This window comes from Protomyctophum bolini (assembly GCF_963924005.1).
Source record: "Protomyctophum bolini genome assembly, chromosome: 16".
NCBI lineage: Eukaryota > Metazoa > Chordata > Actinopteri > Myctophiformes > Myctophidae > Protomyctophum > Protomyctophum bolini.
The window spans coordinates 10479896-10506267 of NC_137877.1; the positions used below are offsets into that span (position 1 = coordinate 10479896).

The following is a 26372-nucleotide window of genomic DNA, read 5'->3' on the forward strand; positions in this document are numbered from 1 at the left end:
ACCATTTTCACCAGGAGTTCCAACCCTTAGATATGAGACTTTTTTCCTGGGCAGGAGCTCCTTGCCTCTTGCCTGTCCTGGTTCTTCTCACTGTCCTCTCAATCATAAGAGCTCACGAGGACAAACTCAAGGAGAGACACTACTATATTGCCGCTGTTCAGATTGACTGGGACTATTCAGGCGATGGACCACAAAGGTAGGGTTTATCATGTTTACTAGATGGTCTTGTCGCCATGCCTGATATGCTTTTAATTAGATTAGGATTACATGTGGTCTTGTGTAATCATTTCATACAATCATTTGATCATTTAATTAACATATATTCTTTTCTATTATATAAGAGGTGTATATTTTGTGAACAACTCCGGTAGGGCTGTCAGGCATTTCGGAGTGGACATGGATCTCATTTGCAACTATTCAGGGTCATTTGACGTGTTATTAATTTAAAATGTTCAATCGTTGTTGTTGGTGTGGCTGATATACAGTATGAGAATTGCTGAGTCACTGTTCCCCACCTTTATACCAGGTCTGGTCACACCCATAAGAAAGTGGTCTTCAGAGAGTATGAGAGAGGCTTCAAGCAGGCAAAGACTCATCCCTCCTGGTTAGGTAAACGTGCTGTCTTGTCTGAGTTGCATAACCGGGAACTGGTTTCTGCATTTCCCAATACAGTTCCCACCCAGACGAATAAATGTGGAAATTAACCGCATTGTGATGTAGATAGCTCTTGATGACAACAAACAAATAAAGTTAAAATATGACAGAATGAGTTACTGGGCGTCCAAATTGCTCTCCATCTCAGCAATACAAAAACACAGAGTGGCAGTTCATGAAGTCTGGTGCAATCGATCCTAACTGTCCCTCGCCCATCCGTTAACAATGCAAACGGTTATTAACACTGAATCATCATTTCTGTGCGTCCGTCGCCTTTAGAATTATGGGAACTAATGGGTTAACAGTCATCGCTTGAACACTTGAACACATTGCTATGGACGTATGTTCATTTCTCAATACTTCCTGAGGCGCCTATTGTGACAGCATGGGTCTTTTTGCCCTGTGAGAGGATAACTACTATACATTGTCACAGTATGTACATTGTACAACATGTCTGGGTTGATTGAATGAACTGTATTCTGCTGGGAAACCAACCTACAACTAATAATGTGGGTCAAGTGTTCAAGCATAGACACACAATAACATAATATACATATGTTATAATATACATAATATTCCATCAATTGTCACAATATAATGTATTACTTTCTGCAGCACACACAGTAAGGATACTGATTGTGGGGTATTAGACTAGTATCCCCAAATACTTAAATTACCAGAGCAGAAAAAACAAACGTTTCGAAACGTATGTTTTTTCCCGCTCTAGTACTTAATGTTTTTTGGGAGCTTTTAACAGTGTGCAGACTTCCTTCTTCGTTTTCAGTTTATTTATTTTGTTCGAGCACCCGTTGAATTTACTGGGATGTGCCTGTACCTCCTGACCACTATAGTATTAGACTAATATCTCGTCTCATCACATACATAAAATAGTGCTACTAATTGATTTAGTAGTATAGTGTGTGAAGACTGAGTGAGGAGTGCTAGTGGGCTGAAGCCTTAATAACTAAACTTTAACCCAATTTTCTGCAGGCCTACTCGGACCCACGCTGAGGGGTCAAGTGGGAGAGGTCCTTGTCGTTACTTTCAGGAACATGGCGGACAGGCCATACAGCATCCATCCACATGGGATCGCTTACGGAAAACAGTCAGAGGGTTGGTACTGTTAAACACCACTATGTTAAAAACAGTCAGAGGGTTGGTACTGTTAAACACCACTACACATGTGAAAACAGTCAGAGGGTTGGTACTGTTAAACACCACTACACATGTGAAAACAGTCAGCGGGTTGGTACTGTTAAACACCACTACACATGTGGTACAGTCAGAGGGTTGGTACTGTTAAACACCACTACACATGTGAAAAACAGTCAGAGGGTTGGTACTGTTAAACACCACTAGTACACATGTGAAAACAGTCAGAGGGTTGGTACTGTTAAACTGTAACACGGCTACACATGAAAACAGTCAGGTTGGTACTGTTAAACACCACTACACATGTGAAAACAGTCAGAGGGTTGGTACTGTTAAACACCACTACACATGTGAAAACAGTCAGCGGGTTGGTACTGTTAAACACCACTACACATGTGAAAACAGTCAGCGGGTTGGTACTGTTAAACACCACTACACATGTGAAAACAGTCAGCGGGTTGGTACTGTTAAACACCACTACACATGTGAAAACAGTCAAAGGGTTGGTACTGTTAAACACCACTACACATGTGAAAACAGTCAGAGTGTTGGTACTGTTAAACACCACTACAGGTACAGTCAGAGGGTTGGTACTGTTAAACTGTAACACGGCTACACATGAAAACAGTCAGAGGGTTGGTACTGTTAAACACGACTACACATGTGTCATGGCTGTTGTGGCAGCTTACTGTGGCCACGGAGGTTCGCCCATCTGTTAGAACCCCTAAGGACACCAGACATGCTATAAAAAAAAACTGAGCAAATGGTTTTTCCTAGGCTACTCTGGGTGCTCTTGAAGTACTGATTCATTTAAATACACAAAATTGGGCAATAGACAAACATCTGTGTTTGGCCTTTTCTTCAATATTAACTAGGATAAGCAGATTAAGGCAGTCAACAGTACTGAAGTCCAACAGCATGCCCTGCTAAGCCTGTTCAATCTGTGTCATTCCATACACACAATAAGAAACAATTTCCTGGGATTGTGGATCAGGGGGGGGTCGAGAGACTAATCACAATTTAATTACGGTAATATTCAATGCACGTAATAGAGAGGAAAACCTTGTTTCATATATTATATATAATTATATATAATATATAATACATTTTAACACTGACTGTACACAACACAGGCATTTTAAAACCATCGAGGATGGCACGGTCTTATTTTAATAACTGAAATTACGTAACAGACCCCATGACTTGTGTACGGGAAACTCTTTAAATTATTAACTGCTCTACTAGGCTTAAACCTCCAGCATGTTTTGAGCATGAGTCAAATGTTAATCTGACTCCGGTTGACACAGGAAGTGAGGACAACCCCATTGCACCCCTGCACTAGTTTTCTTGTGCACACAGCACACTGGATGTACCTCCATGCATTTTATTTCACATATTACTTGCGCAAGCAGAGCGCGCAAGTAATCGTTTCGCTTGGTCTCTTCGAAGTGAAGCCAAGTTTTCTTCAACGGTAAATCTGTGCCTGGTTTGCTGGGACTAGTTACAACATTACGTCATCCTTGAGAGAGTACATGGTGTGTGTATATGACGTAATGTTACAAGTTACAAGTTACAAGTTACAACATTACGTCATATACACACCATGTACTCTCTCAAGGATGACGTAATGTTGTAACTAGTCCCAGCAAACCAGGCACAGATTTACCGTTGAAGAAAACTTGTCTTCACTTTTTGGAACCAAGTAACCACAGTATACTGCTAATCAAATTACAACTACATACTCTGTATGTAGTTACTTGCGCAAGCAGAGCGCGCAAGTAATCATTTCGCTTGGTCTCTTCGAAGTGAAGCCAAGTTTTCTTCAACCGTAAGTCTGTGCCTGGTTTGCTGGGACTAGTTACAAGTTACAAGTTACAACATTACGTCATATACACACCATGTACTCTGGTCCCAGTTCTCAACGATGACGTAATGTTGTAACTGGTCCCAGCAAACCAGGCACAGACTTACGGTTGAAAAAAACTTGGCTTCACTTTTTGGAACCAAGTAACCACAGTATACTGCTAATCAAATTACAACTACATACTCTGTATGTAGTTGTAATGTGATTTGTAATTTGTAAATCTGTGCCTGGTCTGCTGGGACCAGACTACACAGATGACCATATCTCTTACGTCATCACTGAGAGCTAGTCATACATATACACACCATGTACTCTGGTCCCAGTTCTCAACGATGACGTAATGTTGTAACTGGTCCCAGCAAACCAGGCACAGACTTACGGTTGAAAAAAACTTGGCTTCACTTTTTGGAACCAAGTAACCACAGTATACTTCTAATCAAATTACAACTACATACTCTGTATGTAGTTGTAATGTGATTTGTAATTTGTAAATCTGTGCCTGGTCTGCTGGGACCAGACTACACAGATGACCATATCTCTTACGTCATCACTGAGAGCTAGTCATACATATACACACCGTGTACTCTGGTCCCAGCTCTCAACGATGACGTAATGTGGTATCTGGTGGGACCAGATTACACAGATGACCATTTCTCTTACGTCATCACTGAGATACAAATCCAACTACAGATTTCGGAAGTATTTTAGATCATGTATATTTCAACAAATTTGAAAGTATTATTACAGAAATTGAAGTTAGAGACACATATTACTCTGATCATGATTTAGTATTAATATCACTATAGTACAAAATGAAATACATTTAAAACAATTGACAATTTACAATAAGTAATAAAATAATTATACTGTATAATATATTTTAGTTTATATACCAGTTTATATACCTTTTTTTCATCACATAAATGATTCATTTTTCTGTAAAAAAGTAGTTAGGTAGAAAATAGTTACACGTAATGATTATACATTTCAAACGTTCCTTCACAGAGATACTGAGATGTGATAGTTTCCAGCGGTCGAAAGTACTTGCGCGCTCTGCTTGCGCACTAGTAGGCCATTTATGGCCTACTAGTGTGCAACAAGCAAGTATGCACTCGGCAGAGTGCAGTTCTAGTTTTGTATATATTTTTGAAATATTTCACTTTATTCTTTGTAAAAAGTAAAATCACACCCGTGTGAAGTGAGGGGCGCTCTGTTCCATTCATTGTCAATGGCATTTAATGTTTGTTAACACAAAAATACTGATTTGCTCAGACACATGACGGAAATTCTCTATTCATTGTCAATGGCATTTCATGTTTATGTTAGGACAAGAATCTACACTATAGCTGAATATAGGAGTTCCATCCATGGTCTTGGCAGATCGAGTACTGAGTGTACCTTTTAGTTAAATGGTTATTAATATTCTTTCCTGGATCATGATGATATGTTCTGATTGGAGCTGTTCTTCTCTGCCAGGAGCCCAGTATTTTGACAACACGTCACAGAAGGAGAAGGAGGATGACGTGGTACCACCCAATGGAGAGCACACGTATTACTGGGAGTTGACATCAGACGTGGCCCCCCAGATAAATGACCCAGATTGTCTCACCTACACCTATATGTCCCACTTCAGCATGGTGCAGGACTACAACACAGGCCTCGTTGGTGCCCTGCTCATCTGCAAGCCAGGTACTGTACACTATTGCACCACCATAATCTGCAAGCCAGGTACATTATGCAACATGCAACTTAATGAACAGTGGTGAGATTAATCACTGAACACAATCACTCTGTCTTGTTTAATGTTTGACTATTGTAACTCCCTCCTTACTGGCCTACCGGCATGTGCACTTAAGCCCCTCCAACTGATCCAAAATGCCGCAGCTCGCTTGGTCTTCAACCAGCCAAAAATCTCACATGTCTCCCCCCTTCTCCGCTCCCTCCATTGGCTCCCGGTCGCTGCCCGCACAGAATACAAAACTCTGATGCTGGCATTCAAAGCAACCAAAGGCATGGCTCCCCCATATCGCACAAGTATGATCGTACCCTACAAACCCTCTCGCGCACTCAGATCAGCCCAGAACACAGGGAAGCTGGAGGTACCTTCACACGTCCCAAACTCTTCTCCCTTCTGGCTCCAAAACTATGGAATGCACTTCCCATCACAGTCAGAACTGCAGCCTCACTCCCGATCTTCCGCCATAGTCTGAAAACCCACCTCTTCAGACTACACCATGGCCCGTAGCACTTACCCTAGCCTAGCCCCTTAGATAGTACTTTATGTAGACTTGGATAGTATTTTAAACAGACTTATAGCTTGTTACATAGACCGCACTAGAATTGCATTTTATGTAGTCATAGCACTTTATAGTACACATGTATAATATAGTATATGTATAGTTTACATAGATACTCCACTGTTACGTTCTTATTTTATACATGATTCATGATAACTACTTTTTATATATGTGATGTATGCCATGCTTTTGTTATTGCTTAATATAAATCGCTCTGGATTAAGTGCGTCTGCTAAATGCCTAAATTGTAAATTGTTTGCTAGCTTTAGAGTACGTTTTGAGACCTTGTAGGAGCCTCAGTGTCTTTCAGTGAGTTGGTAGATTACAAGAGTTTTAAAGGGAGGGAATGACCTTGCTTGCAATAGCTCAACATAACGGAATGCAGACAGATAAGAAAGAACCCCACTGGACAAGGGCTTCTGTCTGCAAAAACAACATGCAGTATTAAAAAGACAGCGAAGCCAGGTGCACCGATTCTAATGCCATCACAACCATCATCTGCAAGATTATTGAATTTAAAAACTGTGATACAATGTTTGGGAAGAAATGAGTTATGAAATAGTATTGGAAATACAGTATTTAGCCCAAACACTCACACACATTCTCTCTCTCCCCCCATTACGCCATACTCTCTTCTTCCTATCTTTTATTTCCGCTCTCTTCCATGGTCGGTCTGTGCGTTTGTCTCACTGTGTCTATTTCTGGCTTTCAACAGGCAGTCTGGACGAGTTGGGGGAACAGTTCCGGTTCCACCACGAATATGTGTTCCTGTTTGGGGTGTTTGATGAGAGACAGAGCTGGTACCGCCAAGGCCACGGCACAGACAACCAAGTCAAATACACCATCAATGGATACACAAGTGGATCCCTTCCCGGTCAGTTTTAGTCAAGCCTAATGTATTCTCTGTCCACAATGGTGTCATCTGTGACTTGTTTTGAGCTCTTGTAGATTTGCTATTTTTGCTGTGTGACAACATATTTACGTCACACATCGGTCCTTTGTGGTTCACATTGCCCGATATAATTATTTTCATAATTGGTTAATATGTCAATTCATCTGTCAAGTTATTTTCCATTATTTGATTAATCAGTGTGAATAATTTAGAAACTAAAATAGTTGATAAACTATAACATGATTGTGAATGATTCATTGATAAAATAAAAAATATGAATGACTTAAATTTAATCAGCCAAAATATCCACATGTGACCATGCGAATAGCACTGGCAGTAAACTCAAGAGAAAATAGATAAGAAAGAAAGTTACAATGTTTACCCAGGGTAACTGGACTAAGCTCAAGAACTTGTTTACAGCCAGGCCCTGCTCATAGAACATTTCATGGTAGGGGTTCAATGCCTTGTTCAAGGGCACTTCAGCGGTGGTAATTTTAACGTGCCGGTCCGGGGATACGAACTAGCGACCTTCCGATATCAAGACCGCTCCGCAAACCGTTCGGCCACCGCTGCCCCTAAGATAACCTGTGGCTTTCTTCTCTCCCTCCCCCAGATGTCAGTATTTGTGCTCACAGCGCTGTGAGCCTGCACCTGATGGGCATGAATTCAGAGCCCGAGGTGTTCTCTGTCCATATGAACGGGCAGGTGTTTCAGCAGGCTGGGCACAAAGTGTCATCTGTGGGCCTGGTCAGTGGTTCTGCCACCACGGCCAGCATGACAGCTGTTCACCCTGGCAGGTGGATGCTGTCCTCACACACCACCAAACACCTGGAAGGTATGAACATGCGTTCTGTTTATCACACTACAGATTTGGTATCTTCCACTGTATACCAGCTCAGTGGCCTTGTGGTTAGAGTGTCCACCCTGAGACTGGGAGGTTGGGGTTCAATCCCCGGCCGGGTCATACCAAAGACAAAAAATGGGACCCAATGCCTCCCTGCTTGACACTCAGCATCAAGGGTTGGATTGGGGGTAAATCCCTGCGACATACTAGTGTCATGTCCAGGGGGTGTACTTGTACATCAAGCTGCCTCACGCTACAGAAACAGGAGATAGGCTCCTGCCCTATGGGCCTCATGGCTCGACAAGGCTACTTACTTACTGTATAACTGGTATAACAAAAATGAAGCATGTAGAGTATAGTACGTTTATACAACCTCTTGAACTAATTAAATTTCCTTACAAGTAGTCAAGTAAGGTAGAGAGCGCATCGAGATATTATAAATGCAATGAAGTACCTTCGAATGGACCTTTACTGCACTTTTATCAATAATTGTTTCCCCTCTAGCCGGCCTGCATGGTTTTGTGGATGTGAAGTTCTGTGCTGGCTTCATGGCACCCGAGCAGAGGCTGACCATTCAGCAAAGACGTGAGAGCAAAGTGTGGAAGTACTACATCGCTGCTGAGGAGATCATCTGGAACTACGCGCCCAACATGCCAGATTCCATTGACAAGTAAAATAAATTATATTCACTGATCTGATCCTTGATGAAATGAAATTCACACCCGTGTGAAGTGCTCTTATCGTCGTACATCATCGCATCGTCCTCAATTCTCTGTCCTGACTTTTTATCCTCAATCGCGTGCATTGTGATGATGTATGATGATAAGAGCGCCCCTCACTTCACAGTGGGATTATTTTTATTATTTAAGCTGCTTTGTATAGCGTTGATTGATTGATTGATTATTTTATTAGACAATAACAAATGCAAAACAGTACATGGTACAGTCAAAGCACATTTATCCAAAAGGATTAGTGAATATTCGTCCGCAGAAAATATTCGTCAGAAAATGGCTAAAAATGCATTTTCGGCCTATTCGGTTTCGGCCCGAATACTGGCAGAAGAAATATCACCGAATAGTGTATGCAATTAATGCATTCAAAAGAGCTGAATAAATGTTTTATGGACCCATAATAGTGATTATTATTTAAGTTAAGTTTTGCCATAACAATTTATTTTGCCATAAATCAGGTAGTTTTAAGGTACGGCCATGACAGCAATGGTAGGAAAAAATATATATAATATTAATCATATTTGGATATTCGGTTTTCGGCCAACTGTTTCCTATATTCGGTATTCGGTTTCGGCCAAGAATTTCCCTTTCGGTGCATCTCTAAAAAGGATCTCACCGGAAAAAGACCTTGCGGTCTTGTTTCCATTCGGGTCCCATGCATTCATTCACGACACAATGATGACAGTAATCGAGATACCTCAAAAACATGATAACTATTTACAGGTGTAAGTACAAAAACATCTAAATACAAATAAATCACTCGGAGGGGGGTATAGGGCGGTTGGGAAGTCATCTTCTCTCCTTTTGACCCGCTGACATTGATAGGTGATTTTTCAGACCGGTTTTAAAGGAAGCCAGTGATTTGTTTGTTTTGAGGGAAGGGGGCAGGGCATTCCATACCTGAGTGGCAGTGCTGTGGAAAGTGAATTTACCCATTATTTGTTCTATATGTGGGCGGCACCAGATCATTATACTCCCTCTTGTGGCTGTGAGAGTTGCTCACCCTTGTGAGGTAATCAGTTAAGTAAATGGGGACTGAGGGCACAGAGGGCAGGGCTGAATTCACAATTTTGAAAGTCAGCCCCATTTTCTTCTACCCGGAGCCATCCTATGCCATCAAAATGCGTTGAGTGGAAAACTATTGTACTAAGGCTGCTTGTTTTGTCTGTCTGTGTACCTGTCACTCTATCCATAAATCTGTTTTAGGGACTTCAAGTTAGACTACCTGACACCAGGCTTGAATCGAATCGGTGGAAAGTACAGGAAGGCGTTGTACACGCAGTACACAGACGATACGTTCACTGTGAGAGCAGAGAACCAGCAGAGGAAGGACGAGGTTGGCATCTTGGGCCCAGTGATCAGAGCCCAGATCAGAGACGTTATCAAGGTGACATCACACTCCCACGACTCACCTTCTGACTATAGCACATACTGTAGATACTGGCTCTCACGTCCATCTGTCTTTATCAGATTTACTTCAAGAACATGGCCTCCAGGCCCTACAGCATCTACCCACATGGACTGACCATAGAGAAATCACAAGAAGGGGTCAACTACCCAGCGGGAGGTACTGTGTCTTTCTGTTTTTCTGTTTTGAGAGGTAACATTTATTCATTGGACACAGCCAAGACCAAATTTCAATTTCAATTCAATGGAAACACAACAGAATACCATAGAACACAACACAACAAAGAGTGGAGCATCATGGCATCTTATTCTGATTCTGCTGTGAACAAATCTCTCTGTCTTTCCTCCAACATTAGTTTTAATGGGCTGTCCGCTCCACTTTAAAAAATAACAAATGTATAGGATAGAATAGAAACAGAGATGGATTATCATGACTTGGGGACACAAACTCTGTTATATTGCTTATAGAATACATACAGTACAAACATTGGGAAACGGCTTTTCAGTGCCAACATACATGCAGTTCATTCCTTTTCCATGATAAAATTGCGCTTAATGCTGAATTCGTCCTAGATTTGATCTAATTTCTCATGAAGAATCCCATATATGCACAGCAATAAATCTACCTTTTTATTTCCTGGCTCCCAAGCTGTGGAATAAACCTTTTCAGACTCACCCTCTAGCACTCCTCATTCCTTGTATGACTAGTTTGCTGTCTTTTTCAATATATAATAGTTATACTACATTATGCAGATGTATGTTGAGTACTTGTTGTTCACATATGTTATGTTATTTACTGTAGATAGACATAATGTATACTGTGTAGTGTCTGCTAGGTTTTATGTTCACATCAGGGCACATACCCCATTTGCCCTGGCAGCTATCCATCACTGAATAGAAGTGATACTTGCCTGTGTCCTCCCAGGGAACCAGACTCATGGTGTCCAGCCGGGCCAGACTCACGTCTACACATGGAAAGTGGTGGAGCAGGACGAGCCATTGGAGGGAGACTCCCGGTGTCTCACGCGCATGTACCACAGCGCGGTGGACACACCTCGAGACATCGCCTCAGGACTCGTGGGACCGATCCTCATCTGCAAGAGTCAGTCCCTCAATGTCAGAAATGTGCAGGTAATGTACTCACACGTTTCACACAGACACTAAGACATCTGCATTATGAAACTTTTTAACTTTTTTAGATAACGTGGTAGTTGTCAGCATGTGTCAATATTACAGAGAACTTGCATAACAAACAAAATACTTGTAACAGTTAACGGTAATAACAGTATTAAAGCTAAACTACGAAAGATTCAACACAAGGGTTTATTTGTCACTCACTCATGTACAAGCAGTGAAATGTTGGTGTGACATTACCCCTTACTGCCACTTGGGGCCACTAAAACACAAAGTGTGAATTCTCTCCAGTGCCGTTTTATTTTATCCTGCTTAGATGAACCCAGTTTATATTTGTATGTTTTTCTTTTATAGCTGAAATCAGACAAAGAGCAGCATGCCATGTTTGCAGTCTTTGATGAAAACAAGAGCTGGTACCTGGATAAGAACATTCGCACCTACAGTGATCTATCCAGAGTCAACAAGGCAGACCCTGACTTTTATAAATCTAATGTTATGCACAGTGAGTTCTGCTACAAATCTTCATCATCCTTTTACTGTACAGTACTCAAAATGTCTTATTCACCATATCACATCAAAGGCCTACCATCTACAGTATCATACAACCGGATTTGTGTGATGAATTTACATCAGTTGTTTTCAACCCTTTTCATGTCAAGGTCCATTACAGAATGTGAGCCTCTCGGACCCAAAACTTTGAATATTTTGTTGTCGGAGAAGATTTTGTTCACAATTCCATTATTATATGGCTATAATTATTTTAAATTCTCTAATTGTGTATATTTCTTGTAAATTAAGTACTGCAGATTAACAAGAATTTAACTCTTAAGAGCGTAAAATATGGTTTCATGTTATGCTCTCAAGGGTTAAAGATCTAAATAAGGGTTACCAACTCTCCATCATGTAGCTGGGGACCACCTGGAACCCCCTTGTAGGCCTACCATTGTATTTCTGACCCATATATTACAGTATTTATTGATGTTTTGTCCCTGCAGCGATCAATGGCTATGTGTTTGAGAGTGGTCAGACCCTGGGCTTCTGCAATGGTGAGATTGCAACGTGGCACATGTCCAGCATAGGCGCACAGGACTACATCCAGACGGCCACCTTCTACGGACACACGTTTGAGCTGAATGAGCGCACGGAGGACTTCCTCAGCCTCTTCCCCATGACTGGAGAGACCATCTCCATGAACATGGACAATGTTGGCAAGTCGTGGCTTACAGTGACTTTTTATGTAACATTGCACGGTTGTTTGTGATCTGTAAAATGTGTAATCCTCTCAGATCAGTCTGATAGCATTTGCAGCTAAAGCAATCCTTTGGTTTAGCATAGATGAGGGTTCAGTGTTAATTATAATGTCATCATCACAGATACGTACAACTTACACCCCATGTACTTCATTGACCAGAGCCCCCCAGGGATCACCAAGGGCTCCATTTTCGTCCCCGCTAAACCCCTTATCCCTAAACATCTTAGCCTTTTTTTTTTACTATTTTGCAAAACATTTTTGAATAGTTAAAATCACCAGTCTACAAGCTCACAACGTGTCAATGTAGATTGGCTAGTTGAACTATTCAAAAATGTTTTTCAAAATAGTAAAAAAGTAAAAGAAGTTTGGGGATAAGGGGCTTAGCAGTGACGAAAATGGAGCCCCAAATCTCTTAGACAAAAATAGATAGATCTACAAGCTTGCATTGCAACACGCTGTGAACTTGTAAAACAGATATTTTTGCCAAATGTTCGGTTCCAGAGTAGGGATGATAGGGTCAGGTGGCCAAATATAGACCACAGATGACCAATGCATACTGTATGTCTCCTTTAAACCAGGCATCTGGCTCCTGGCTTCCCTCAACTCCCATGAGACAACCAAAGGGATGAGAGTAAAGTTCCGGGATGTGGAGTGCTTCCGTGACTATCAGTATGAATATTCAGACTACGAGGAAACAGGAGGCAAACAGGAAGACTTTACGATTTGGAAGCCTCCTAGTTCAGAAGAAGAAGAAGAGAAAAAAGAGGAGGCAAGCAATGCGTTAATGTTAAAAAACAAGGAGGAGGAAGAGGTTGTGGTTGATGATTACACAGCAATGTTTGCAGAAGAACTCGGCCTCAGGTCTCATAAGAACAAGTCCCAAAACTCGGATATGGAGGAGTTGGATCTCTCCGGCTTCGACTATGGCGTGTCTGGACATGGTGTGGGTGCCGCTGAGAAGGGAAAGAATGGGAATGACACCGTTCCTTCAGAGCCTGAGTCAAATAGCACCGTAGACTCTGAGCAGGGAAAGTCTGAAGGCTCCTACCACACGACGAATACTGTGTTGAACCAAAGCATCGGTGAAAATCAAACCCAGACACAGAATAGCACTGCTTCGAGTGGTTCAATTCTTCACAACATCTCTGTGGCAGAGAACAACACACGTCATAACACCAGTGTACTGCTGAGAGAGAACAACATTACAGAAGCAAAACATATAACGAGACATGGTAGCTCAGTCGTGGAGGACAAGAGAATTAATTTAACCCAAACGGGTGTAAACCAGAGTTCTGTGAACACGAACCAGGGTGGGGATTCGGAGGAGAGAATCACCAGAGGAGACGTGTTCTACTACTCTGAACCCGATCGCCACCACAACAACAGGGAGGAGATGGTGCTCCTGGATGCGAGGGCCAAGATGGCGTCTGCATCAGACAACGAGACCGCCATGAAGGAAGAAGACCTGCCATCTGGTCAACATGCCTTATCAACACGTCTACTCAACAAGACAATTCATAATGTGAGTTCATCATTTGCTAGAGATAACATAACGACAGACACTAGCAATGTCACGGACACGTTATCAGGACATGCTAGCTCGGTCTTGGAGGACAAGAGTGTAAACCAGAGTTCTGCAAACATGACCCAGGGTGAGGATTCAGAGGACAAAATCACAGGAGGAGACGTCTTAACTGCTCTTAACCACACCTCCAACACCACAGGGGAGACGGCGGTCCCAGATGCAGGGGCCAAGACAGAGAGTGAGACGCCCATTCATGGAGATCCAACATCTGGTCAACATGTCTCATCAACGGGCAATGTATCTCTAACTGCAGTTTCATCCATTGAGAACGCAACAGTGGCGAATCATAATGCAACATTTAATATATCAAAAGATGTAGCAAACCATTCATGGTCCAATTCCAGCGCTGCGGCTTCACATTTTAACACCAGCAACACAGACAGCTTCAACCTAACCAGCACCGAAGTGATGGTGGAAGGAAGCAGTAATGTGACCAACGTACATGATATGCAGAACACGACAGCGGGACAGGAGTATGGAAATCCAATTAATTCCTCTTCAGAAGAAACTAATTCCAGCGTTGATTCCAATCAACATGAAAATAATATGAGCGTGTTATCAAGTGAATCTACAGGTTCCGTCTGGGACAGTCCCCATGTTCCAGACAGTAGCAGCTTTGAGGAGGGGAGTGACAGCGGTGAGGACGTGGTCATCTACCTAATGAACAACAGCTCGGAAGCGATCAAAACCACCTCCCTCCACTCTCAGGAACACAACTGGACCTACAACGGTTCACACCGGACGGTCCCCATGGAGCTGCCCGACCACATGATCAAGTATATTTCAAACGATCCGCCAAAGTCAACCGCTCCGCCGACCCCGACCACGACCACGACAAAGAAACCCAAGAGGACGGTGAACCTCAGACAGTGGCCCAAGAAAGGCCATGCCATGAAGACCAGGCGGAGGATAGCGTACAAGCCCCAGGCCAGGACTGGACCACCAGTTTCTTTATCCCCACGGGGCCTCAACCCTGCAGGAATGTCCCCGCGTGGGTCACGGCCCGTCTACAGCAAGCCACGGTCCATCTCTAGCAAGGAAGATCTGATCAACACGCCGGTGGTCATCGGTGTGCCACGGCCCGATTTCAGAGACTATCAGTTATACGTACCCGGCGAAGACCCCGATCATCTCGACATACAGGACGACGTCAAAGAGAACGAGTACGAGTACGTGTCCTACATAGACCCCTACAGTAAACAAAAAGAAATCACCCTGGACGAGACTACTAAATACTACCTAAAAACAGCTGGCACCAACGTAAAAACGTACTTCATTTCCGCAGAGGAAGTAGTCTGGGACTATGGCGGCTATGGACATAGGTAAGCACCGGGTTTAGGAATGACACGCACTGCCATAAGAAAGATGGCATGCTTGAGGATATTATTGCTAAAAATGCACAATACTAACTGTGAACAAAGATACATACATACATACTAGTGTGTACACTAACTCGTTTCACCGCAGGCGGCAAGAGAAGACGCTTCAAAGCATGGAAGAAACCAAGTTCACCAAGGTTGTGTTCCGGCAATACCTGGACAGTGACTTCACCACCCCAGACCTCCGGGGGGAGCTGGAGGAGCACCTGGGCATCCTGGGGCCGCTCATCAAGGCCGAAGTTGGACAGAGCATCTTGGTAAGCTATAGAGGTGCTGCCACACTATCAAAAGAGCCGCACACGTTTTCGGCTGCGCACAGCTTCAAAACCGGGTTTTTAAGACAGCTGGTGGATGGAAAAGAAGCTCCACTTCCGCAGACGACTTGCGCAACGGCCAGATTCCCAGGAAAGTGCTCTCCTCCGCGTCAATCGTCCGCGGAGGTGGAGCTTGATTCCCACCCACCAGCTGTCTAAAAAACAGCTGCGCACACGCATCACAGCTTCATCTGTCTGCGGCGCAAAACCGCGTTGCGCTTAGGTGTGGAAAGGGCTTAAGCATGAGTGTGAAGTTATAGTGCAACTACAGTTTCACACACACAAGCATCCCTAAAGTATAGCGGAAATAGCACATCTACTTCTGCACGACAATGTCATATGACAAAGTCTAAAATATAGGACACTGATTTATGAAAAGAAACATAAAAATATGAAATATTGGGCGCCCTCTGGCCTAGTGGTCCAGCCGGCACATACCACACGTATAGGCGCATGCCTGACAGCATGTCGCGGGTTCGAGTCCCAATCCCGATAACCTTTGCTGCGTGTCATTCCCAGTCTCTCTCTCTCTCTCTCTCTCTCTCTCTCTCTCTCTCCGTTTCCTGTCTATCTTCACTGTGTCCTATCAATAAAGGCAGAAAAGCCTCAAAAATATCTTAAAAAACTGAACAAAATATGAAATAATGAGCAATGATGTGCAAATAACTAAACTGAGGCATATGGTCCACTTTTAAAAGTGGTATATACCACTTTTTGTGGAGTGGTATACCACTTTAGACCACTTTTGGAGCTCAAATATGGATTATTTTAAACTATCCACTCATGTGGTCTTCCTGGATTGTAGGTGATCTTCAGAAACAAGGCCAGTCGTCCTTTCTCCTTGCACCCGAATGGGGTTACCTATAACAAGCAGGCCGAGGGCCTGGAGTACGACGACGAGTCTAAATACTGGTATAAATACGACAATGAGGTTCAACCCAACACCACCTTCACGTACCTGTGGAAGGTCCCTGCCAGGGTCGGCCCATCGAAAGACGAGTCTTCCTGTCGGACCTGGGCGTACTATTCTGGGGTCAATCCTGTGAGTAAAGAAAAATAGAGTAATATAAGTATTTCTTTTGAAAATTATAACTTTTGTGTAAACGTCTACTGTCAGTTCAATCAGATTTCTTGAATTATATATATATATTTTTTTAATATTGTGAAAAGTGAAACTTTCATTGCACATGAAGTGAAATATTTCAAACTTTTCTTTTTTTTAATCTTGATTAATTCAGCTCAAAAATCCAGTATCTCAAAATATTAGAATATATTACATTGAAAAAATATTTATAATAGAGAAATGTTGACCATCTGAAAAGTAGGTTGTCCATTTATGCACTCAATACTTGATCATGCCACCATGCCCTGGTTTGCTTTGATAGCGTCTGCATTGTTGGTAATGGTGTCTCACCTCTTCCCGTCTGTGTTGGCACAATGTTTGTGTTGGCACAACGTTTGTGTTTGCACATTTAATGTTTGTGTTGGCACAAAAAGCCGATCGTCAGCAAACCAGTTACTAGTAGTTTTTGCACTGTGGAAAGCAGTGTTGTTTTCGTCGACTAAAACTAAGACGAAAAATGTTCGTCGACTACTTATTTTCACTGACAAAAACAAATGGAAACTAAATGAAAACTAAGCTACGATGACTAAATTTACTGACAATTTCGTCGACAAATAAAAACTAAAATGTTAGGAAGGGACTAGTGGACAAGAGATCCAGTATAAGTCATTTTACACTTGGTTGCCGATCTACAAGCCGATCTACAAGCTCACAACGCGTCGCAATTGTGAGCTTGTAGATCAGCTATTTTCAGCAAGTGTAAAAACACTCCTTACGACGGCATCAAGACCCGCCAAAATACATTTTAGTCGACTAAATCAACTGTAGATTTAGTCGACTAAAATCTTATGACATTTAGTCGACTAAAACTAGACTAACACTAAGACATTCCAGGTGACTAAAATATGACTAAAACTAAATGAAGTTTCAGTCCAAAGACTATGACTAAACTAAAATAGAAATTTGCTGCCAAAAACAACACTGGTGGAAAGGTGCCAAATTCGGAAGGTTGACATCTCTGTGTTATAAAACTTTCTTCTTTTTTGTTATTATACAAGACTAATATTTTAAATGAAAAATTATAATATAAACCGTGTGAAGTGAGGGGCACTCTTATCATCGTACATCATCATGACGTAACATGTCGATTTGCTCGGATACATATGGCGTAAATTCTCCTTTCATTGTCAATGGCAAATGTGACACGAGTTATGACAAAAAGCTGTGTAACTCGAAAATGACTAATATTTATTCATTTTTCATGAGCTATACCGTAAAAAATAATCAAGATTAAAAGAAAAAAGGTTTCACTTTTATGCAATGAATCTAGAATATATGCATGTTTCCCCACAATATTATATATTTGTATGCACCTGTATACACGTATATCACTGAATCTTCATGTAAGAATATCTCTGAATACTGTAAATTACAAAACGTTCTAGGAGAGGGATATCCACTCCGGTTTGATCGGGCCCTTGCTAGTGTGTCGGGAGGGCACGCTGCGCCAGAAGCTGCTCGACATGCGGGAGTTTGTGCTGCTCTTCATGACCTTCGACGAGACACGGAGCTGGTACTACGACAGGAACCGGGAGATGATGGAGAGGACCAACCAAAGGGCAGTCAGGGACCCCAACTTTAGAGAGAACCTCAAGTTCCCATGTAAGTAGTAGCCTTGCCGAGCCATGAGGCCCATAGGACAGGAGCTCTCCTGTTTCTGTAGCGTGAGGCAGCTTGATGTACATGTACACCCCCTGGACATGACGCTAGTATGTCGCAGGGACTTACCCCCAATCCAACCCTTGATGCTGAGTGTCAAGCAGGGAGGCACTGGGTCCCATTTTTAGAGTCTTTGGTATGACTCGGCCAGGGATTGAACCCCCGACCTCCCAGTCGCAGGGCGGACACTCTAACCACAAGGCCACTGAGCTGGTGTAAGAACAAGTTCCCGTGTAAGAACGCTCCCATAATTCACAGATTTATATTCCGTTGATTGACTGAAATCCTCAGTGTTGGGTCCATGCTTAGTTGCTTACTGTCATAGACAAGAGTATTGTACTGTGTATATTTCACAAGAATATAGCTGACCATCTGTGTCAAATACTTCCCCTGCATATATACTAAGAACTATTAAAGGTACGGTAAGGGCACGTGATATCTTTTTGTTAAACTAATGTATAGCAATGATTACTATCAGAATATAGTGCTTTAACCTTTCAACAACAACAACAAACGTTTAGTTTTAACCACAAAATATAAATATCAAGCACCCAGCTACTACTTTAAATACATTTACAAATAGAATAGCTAGAATGTTGATTACTATTGTCCATCACTGATGTCTCCGGTGTTGTGTCCCCCAGCCATCAATGGCATCGTGTACAGCCTAAAGGGGCTGAGGATGTACACAGACCAGATGGTTCGCTGGCACCTGTTGAACATGGGATCTCAGAGGGACGTTCACAGCGTCTACTTCCACGGACAGACCTTCCTCCACAAGCAGACAAAGAGTCACCGACAGGCTGTCTTCCCGCTGCTGCCTGGTTAGCGCCGCTTCCATTGCAGTCTGATGTATAGGTTTTATTCCGAATTTCAAATCACCAGCACTCACAGGCCCTTTTCCACCGGTTGGTTCCCAGTGGGAACCGGTTCAGTTCTTTTTAGTTCTTAGTCCATGAGCCAGAGCTCCAAAATTGAAACGTTAATTATGAATTGAGTGTGCAAAACCATACCTATATTAGATTGTTATCACCATTAAACTTCCCCAATTGAGTACTTACACGAAGACAATGATTTATTGTATTACAAATTTTAAATATTTAAATATATGAGATATGATATATGAGAAAGCTACTACTGTGGAAGGGTTATCATGTATTAATTTACTTGTATTGATCCTATAAACAATTTAATATAGGGTATAGTTTGCCAACCAATTTTGGAGCTCTGGCTCATGGACTAAAAACCAAAAAGAACTGAACCGGTTCCCATTGGGAACCAACCAGTGGAAAAGGGGTCTGAAATGTCCTTTAGGTACAGGGCAGCATGCGTGTGTGCTTCCCGTGCCTTCTGAGCTGTGCACACACCATTGACGAGACTGCTTGTTGAGACTCGAGTTGTAAACTCTTATATTGTATAACGTACAGCAAAAACTATTGATGTAACCCAAAATAAGCACTTGTGCCAAAAATATGTCCCCTCACCTTGCCATTTCTGTCCCAGGGGGCTTTGCCACTCTGGAGATGAAGCCATCCAAGCCTGGCCTTTGGCAGCTGGAGACAGAGGTTGGCTTCAACCAGCAGAACGGCATGCAGACCCTCTTCCTGGTTCTCGATAAAGGTACGAGCCACTCAACACTATAGACCACCAAAGTTAGAACACAATTTCATTGTCATTTTGTTGTTACTTTATATTCCGTAACATTGCTCATGTATCTTTCCTAGAATGCTACTATCCCCTGGGATTAAGTTCTGGGAGTGTGAAAGACAATCAGATCACTGCTAACCATACCAGAGGTAACCATGATGTATAGTATCCTTCCTAGTAACATACTGTATCTTTCATAGTCCTACTGTATCACAGCCACAGTGGCCTGTAAAAGTATTGCATTGAATATAGATCTCTTAATTAATGTAACTAATCTATCTATTTGGACCCCGGCCCTTTATGACTCTTCTTATTCCTTCCGCCTGCCTGTCTCCGTCCGTCCGAGTTATCACCTGTGATACACGCTAAATACTGAGTAAATAAATAAATATTGTGAAGTAGGCCGACCGGCCAAGGCTCCAAAAAGACAAGAATGCCCTTTTAGCGTTTTTTATTCACCTTTCCAGTCCAGTGCAGATTATAGTACAGTGCAGCCTCGGCAAAGACGATGACAAATAACAAGATTTGGCCAAAATAACAGCTGTACACACATAAACTGTAACAGGCCATACCCTTACTTTCCAAAGGGCCCTGGCAGCTCTCACTTAGGCTGTTACCTGTGTGTCAACCAAAGTCTAACTAACCCACACATCACCTGCAGGCTCCCTTTTATAGGAGTGAGACATACCAAACCACATCACAGCAATTGGCAATTCAATTAACTCACCATAAGCAAACAAAAGGCCAATGAGTTAGCACACCCTTACTGAAGGTTTTTACCATTAACTTAAACATGAAATTCCAGACGTCCATTCATACACGAACTATAGTTTTGTTTTAAATAAGATTGCTCTCGAATCAAACGCCCCTCCTCCTCTGCAGCACTTGGCACCTTCCCAATCAACAGGAATGCCACTGCAGAGGGGAGAGGTGACTCACAACCAATTCAACTTCAAATCAATAGGCTATTAATACATTTAAAACACACACAATATTTTGGACCAAACAAATAATTACAAAGAAGAAAAACAACAACAAAAAGGGTTTTAACCTGCCGTTTTTTTCTACTTTCTAATTCTTTGTTTGGCCCGAAATATTGTGTGTGTGGTCATGATTTGTCACGACAAGAGTTGGCTTCGTACGACGCTTAAAAGGTCTTTAAATAACTAAAGCACGAAATGCCTATGGGACAAATGCATTGCGATTCATTTCCTGGGCCACTCGTTGTTCTGAAAGGGGGAGGGACTGCGACGCTCTATACTTCAGCAATGAATTTCAGTTACAGTATCAATAAATAGAACATATACTTTACAACTTGACCCGCCACTTCCAAGCCGGCTGATTGATAATGAATTGGAAGCAGGTGTTGTAAAGTGTATGCACTCTCCCAATCATTGTCTGTGTATAGGGCACGGGCCTTTAATGGGGATACAAAAAGCATATAAATACATGTCTGCCTCTGTAGGATTCTGGGTACCTCATTTGGCCAGACTGAACAACCAGGGTAAATACAATGCATGGAGCACAGAGGGGGAACACAACTGGATTCAGGTACCTACAGTGTGTGTGTGTGTGTGTGTGTGTGTGTGTGTGTGTGTGTGTGTGTGTGTGTGTGTGTGTGTGTGTTATATTGACATGTGTATGGAATAGTCAATAGGGGACACAATAAATGGCCTTCCTGTCTTGATTTCCATGTTTTTGTTCTTATTTGCTCATGTCCTGTTTGCGATAAATTGTATAGGCCTGTTTTAATTGCTTTCATTTCCTTGTTTTATTTCGTTTTTTTATTATCTGTATGTAAAGCACTTTGTGAGTCTTCTCTGTGAGAAGTGCTATATGAATAAAATGTACTTTCTTACTTACTTGATAATGTCCATGTCTGATGTCTCCCCTGTCCGTTGTCTCCCATGTCCATGTCTGATGTCTCCCCTGTCCCTTGATAATATCCCCATGTCTATGTCTGATGTCTCCCCTGTCCCTTAATAATGTCCCCATGTCTGATGTCTCCCCTGTCCCTTAATAATGTCCCCATGTCTATGTCTGATGTCTCCCCTGTCCCTTAATAATGTATCTATGTCTGATGTCTCCCCTGTCCCTTGATAATGTCCCCATGTCTGATGTCTCCCCTGTCCCTTGATAATGTGTCCATGTCTGATGTCTCCCCTGTCCCTTGATAATGTCCCCATGTCTGATGTCTCCCCTGTCCCTTGATAATGTCCCCATGTCTGATGTCTCCCCTGTCCCTTGATAATGTCCATGTCTGATGTCTCCCCTGTCCCTTTGCCACAGGTGGACTTCCTGAGGCCGGTGGTGATCAGCCAGGTTGCCACGCAGGGAGCCAGGCAGATGATGTACGATCAATACGTCACCAACTACACCGTCTCCTACAGCACCGACCGCAGGAAGTGGATCTACTACAAGGGCGACAGCAACAGATTCAGGAAGGTGGGTGGAAGTTACAGTAGAGCCAGTCCACACAGTTAGAGAGATATTTCACGTTCAAACATGTTTTGGGTCACTTTAACTTAAACGTAATTCATTAAAATGTAATTCTAAAATAATAAAATAATAATAATAATAATAATTAAACAAAATCTCTTCATGCTGATGATTAGAACGTGCAAACGTGCAACTTTGACACTCAGGCATGAAGGAAGCATGAGTTCAAGTCCGTTGCTCTCCCCAGGTTGGCGGAGAGTGTGTAGAGTCCAGGATCACATTAGATAATTGACCCACAATCGCTCTCTCTGTCTACCTAGATATTCCCTGGGAACCAGGAAGCCTATGAGACGAAGGTGAACACCTTCTTCCCGCCTCTGATTGGCCGCTTCATCAGACTCCACCCTATCAACTCTCACAACAACCCCACGCTACGCATGGAGTTCTATGGCTGTGAGCTTGACGGTAAGACATTGAGGGCCCCATTTTAGAGAACTATACCTTATTTGATGCGTGGTGAAAGTTCTGCAAACTATAGCAGCTGCCTGTGATATCACGTGACGATCCCTCCTCCAGGTTGCTCAGTGCCCCTGGGTATGGAGAGCAGGCGGATTGAGGACGGTCGCATTAAGGCCAGCTCCACCGCCACCAGCTGGTACTCTGGTCCCTGGAAGCCGTCCTTGGCACGGCTCAACATGCAAGGCACCATCAACGCATGGCAGGCTAAGGTACAACCCATATTCTGACCTGAGATCAGATTCTAAAAATGTCTTCTACATCCTGACAGTTTTCATTCTGACCTGAGATCAGATTCTAAAAATGTCTTATATGTGAGTTCGCTCTTCGATTAAAAAAAATAGCAGACCTACAAGCTCGTAGCACGCCACTCGGTGATCTGCTATTTTTCAATAGCTAAAGCATAGTATAATGCTAACACCAAAAGGGGATCCCGCCCAGAATGGATTAAGACAAATACACACAGCAAGCACATGCGCGATTCAAATGGCCGACGGTCAGTAACTCACATCGCCGTCTATTTTGTTCTATACCCACCTTTTTATTTAATGTGACAATAAAGATGATTCCGATTTAATGTCAGTCTTAGACTTTGGGAAGGGAATTAAGGGATCGAGAACCACACAATCATCACGACTCTATGGAAATGTCCCAGTCTGACTGCTGTCTATGCAGAATCGTATAGGACGGTTTGTTCGAATTGAACTCTGTGTTCACACAATATTCGAGTCTGATACATCTGACTCTCTCCCTGACTCACTCACTCACGCTCTCTCTCTCTCTCTCTCTCTCTCTCTCTCTAGACGAGTAACATGTACCAGTGGCTACAGGTGGAGCTCGCCCAGGTGAAGAAGATCACTGGCATCGTCACACAGGGTGCCAAGGCAATCGGCACCGAGATGTACGTGATCTCCTACGCCCTGCAATACAGCAACGACGGCGTTCACTGGAACGACTACACGGATGACCCGGACTACACGTCAAAGGTACTGTATGCCAGCTGTTAACCCATTCTGACCTGAGATCAGATTCATACGAGGTTTCCACTGGACACACACTGGTCTGATGACCTTCTGACCTGAGATCAGATTCTAAAAATGTCAGTCGTTCTTCGATTTTTCAAAAATAGCAGACCTACGAGCTCTGCAAACTATGAAAGTCAATCTTAGCCAATCGGGATGGAATATGACGGATCCGTCTAGATCCGTCTAAATCTAGTTTCAGCCATGCCTTTGGCCCCACGGAGACAATAATTGAAATATTATTATGATGGTGTACAAAAAGTTATATATACACATGGCATGGCTATAATAATAACCCAGTTCATGTGGGAGGCCTGATATCAGTATGTCAGCTGTTCCCAAACGTTTTAGCTCAAAATCTTTTAATTTGCCCAGGACCTAAACTATAGTGAAAATAGTAGATCAGTTCACGTTGCGAGCTCGTAAATCTGCTATTTTCACAACTATTTTCACAGAGAGAGAGTCAGATGTATCAGACTCGAATATTGTGTGAACACAGACAGAAAGTTTAATTCGAACAAACCGTCCTACACGATTCTGCATAGACAGCAGTCAGACTGTCAAAAATAGAAGATCTACAAGCTCGTAGATCTCGTTATATGAGCTTGTAGATCTGCTATTTTTCAATAGCTATAAAGTATAGCATAACGCTTAAAACACCAAAAGGGGGTGAATGTACTGTAAGTTCAGTTGTTTTCCAACCAACGTGAAAACAAGTCCACTCACTCACTGGTTTTTCGTTTTGGGCAGTAGTAGTATAGCTCGACGACTGGAGTCATTCAAAACATGTCCGTCATACTTTCCCATTCCAGACGTTTATCGGGAACACGGACAACAACGGTCACGTGAAGAACTACATCTACCCTCCCATCTTCTCCCGCTTCGTACGCGTCCTCCCCAGGAGTTGGAGGAGTTCCATCACCATGAGGATAGAACTGCTGGGCTGTGACTTTGAGTGATGGAACTCACGCAAGAAGAAAAAAATCACACCCGTGTGAACCGAGTGGTGCAACTCCCCTCTCTCTCTCCCCCCCCCCCCCCTCCTCTCTCCCTCTCTCTCATTAGCAGGCAACAGTGCAGCACTGTCTCTCTCTGTTTCTGGCAAACAGCGCCCCTACTGGTACTCAGATAATACTAGTGCTCATTAACGTCACATAGATATAGGTGAACACAGACACACGGACATTGCTGTTCCTTGGAGTGGTTGCACCACTCAAAAACATATACTGGCACGGAGTCTATTATGTATACCCGATACGCACAGTACAAACGTACATACTGTATGCATACATACTGTATGCAAGCACATATACCCTATACACGCACGCACGCACGCACGTACCCAGTCTGTACGTGCAGTCAAAAACAAACGGGGATATCTGTATAGGTTAAAATATCCACGTCTTGCTTTTCGGCCATTCCTCATTGTGACGTGTATGTGAGAAGTTCAACAGCTATACAGTTATCTCTACTGTATCATAAATCAGCATTCATGCCGCCAGGGGGGGACTCGAGTTACATCCATCTAGGCAGGGATGCTGCAACCAATATACCAGACAGTGTTATTGCCTTTTCCATACTGTAGGAAATGAAAATGGAGGATGAAATGTACACACTTTTATATACATTGCATTGTGTCGTGAATTAATGTGAATGAATGTAAATATGTAAGTAGTATAAGTTTATTTTATTTGTCAATAAATCTAATTACCCTTTACTGTATTCAGTGGATGAATTAAATGCTGTCAAATCACATTAAAGCCTAGAGCATTAAAGGTCTGGAGGGAAACGTTCTATAATGAGAGAATGTTATATATACACATGGCATGGCTATAATAATAGCCCAGTTCATGTGGGAGGCCTGATATCAGTATGTTAGCTGTTCCCAAACGTTTTAGCTCAAAATCTTTTAATTTGCCCAGGACCTACGCTATTTGAATTATTTTATGTTATTTATGAAACACTTTATTAATGAATGAAAAATGGTGAAATTGTTTTTAATTGATGAAAGAATGTATGTAGGAAAAGGAAAATAATATTTAGCGCAGTCAGTCACGGACCCATAAAAATGTGTCTGCGACCTGACATCACATGACATCACGTCACTCAGAAAGACTGGAGTAATGTGACGCCTCTATAATTGGCACACACCCTCTGGTACCCCTTTTTGAAAAGGGGGGACCACCCAGTCAGCTACTGCTTCGGTACCGTCCCAGACTTCCATGAAATGTTGAAGAGATGTGCCATTCATGTCATCCCCTCAACACCAAAAGCCAATTCCCCACAGACAGACAGAGAGACAGACCTTCCTGCTTGGATCACACCATATTTGGGTATGGGTGGTGATATCACACAAAGCACAGATCAAGTTTTACACTTGCATGGCCCAATCAATATATATATAATATATAATATACATAAATATAATATATTTTGAGTACTCGTGAAATCAATTTTCTTC

The 26372-nt window shown here is 42.6% G+C and overlaps 1 protein-coding gene across 1 annotated transcript; it reads left to right on the plus strand.

Annotated features, from left to right (window-relative positions):
- On the plus strand, positions 1 to 25618 carry f5 (coagulation factor V). The gene is made up of 25 exons (XM_080786564.1): positions 1 to 196; positions 527 to 609; positions 1645 to 1767; positions 5147 to 5359; positions 6683 to 6841; positions 7473 to 7694; positions 8208 to 8373; positions 9641 to 9821; positions 9905 to 10001; positions 10767 to 10972; positions 11330 to 11477; positions 11971 to 12183; positions 12806 to 15134; positions 15280 to 15448; positions 16311 to 16547; positions 18014 to 18230; positions 18932 to 19111; positions 19791 to 19907; positions 20012 to 20083; positions 21400 to 21485; positions 22224 to 22379; positions 22694 to 22838; positions 22950 to 23101; positions 23693 to 23875; positions 24724 to 25618. Exons 1-25 carry the CDS (start codon positions 33 to 35, stop codon positions 24868 to 24870), a joined length of 6165 nt encoding a protein of 2054 aa, XP_080642690.1. The 5' UTR covers positions 1 to 32; the 3' UTR covers positions 24871 to 25618.
- The last annotated feature ends 754 nt before the right edge of the window (positions 25619 to 26372 follow it).

Excerpts from the sequence above, each read along its gene's own strand:
- f5 (XM_080786564.1), top strand. The coding sequence starts at position 33 with ATGAGACTTTTTTCCTGGGCAGGAGCTCCTTGCCTCTTGCCTGTCCTG. Across the intron at positions 9,822-9,904 it reads AGATCAGAGACGTTATCAAG|ATTTACTTCAAGAACATGGC; the intron begins GTGACATCACAC and ends TGTCTTTATCAG. Across the intron at positions 16,548-18,013 it reads ACTATTCTGGGGTCAATCCT|GAGAGGGATATCCACTCCGG; the intron begins GTGAGTAAAGAA and ends AAAACGTTCTAG.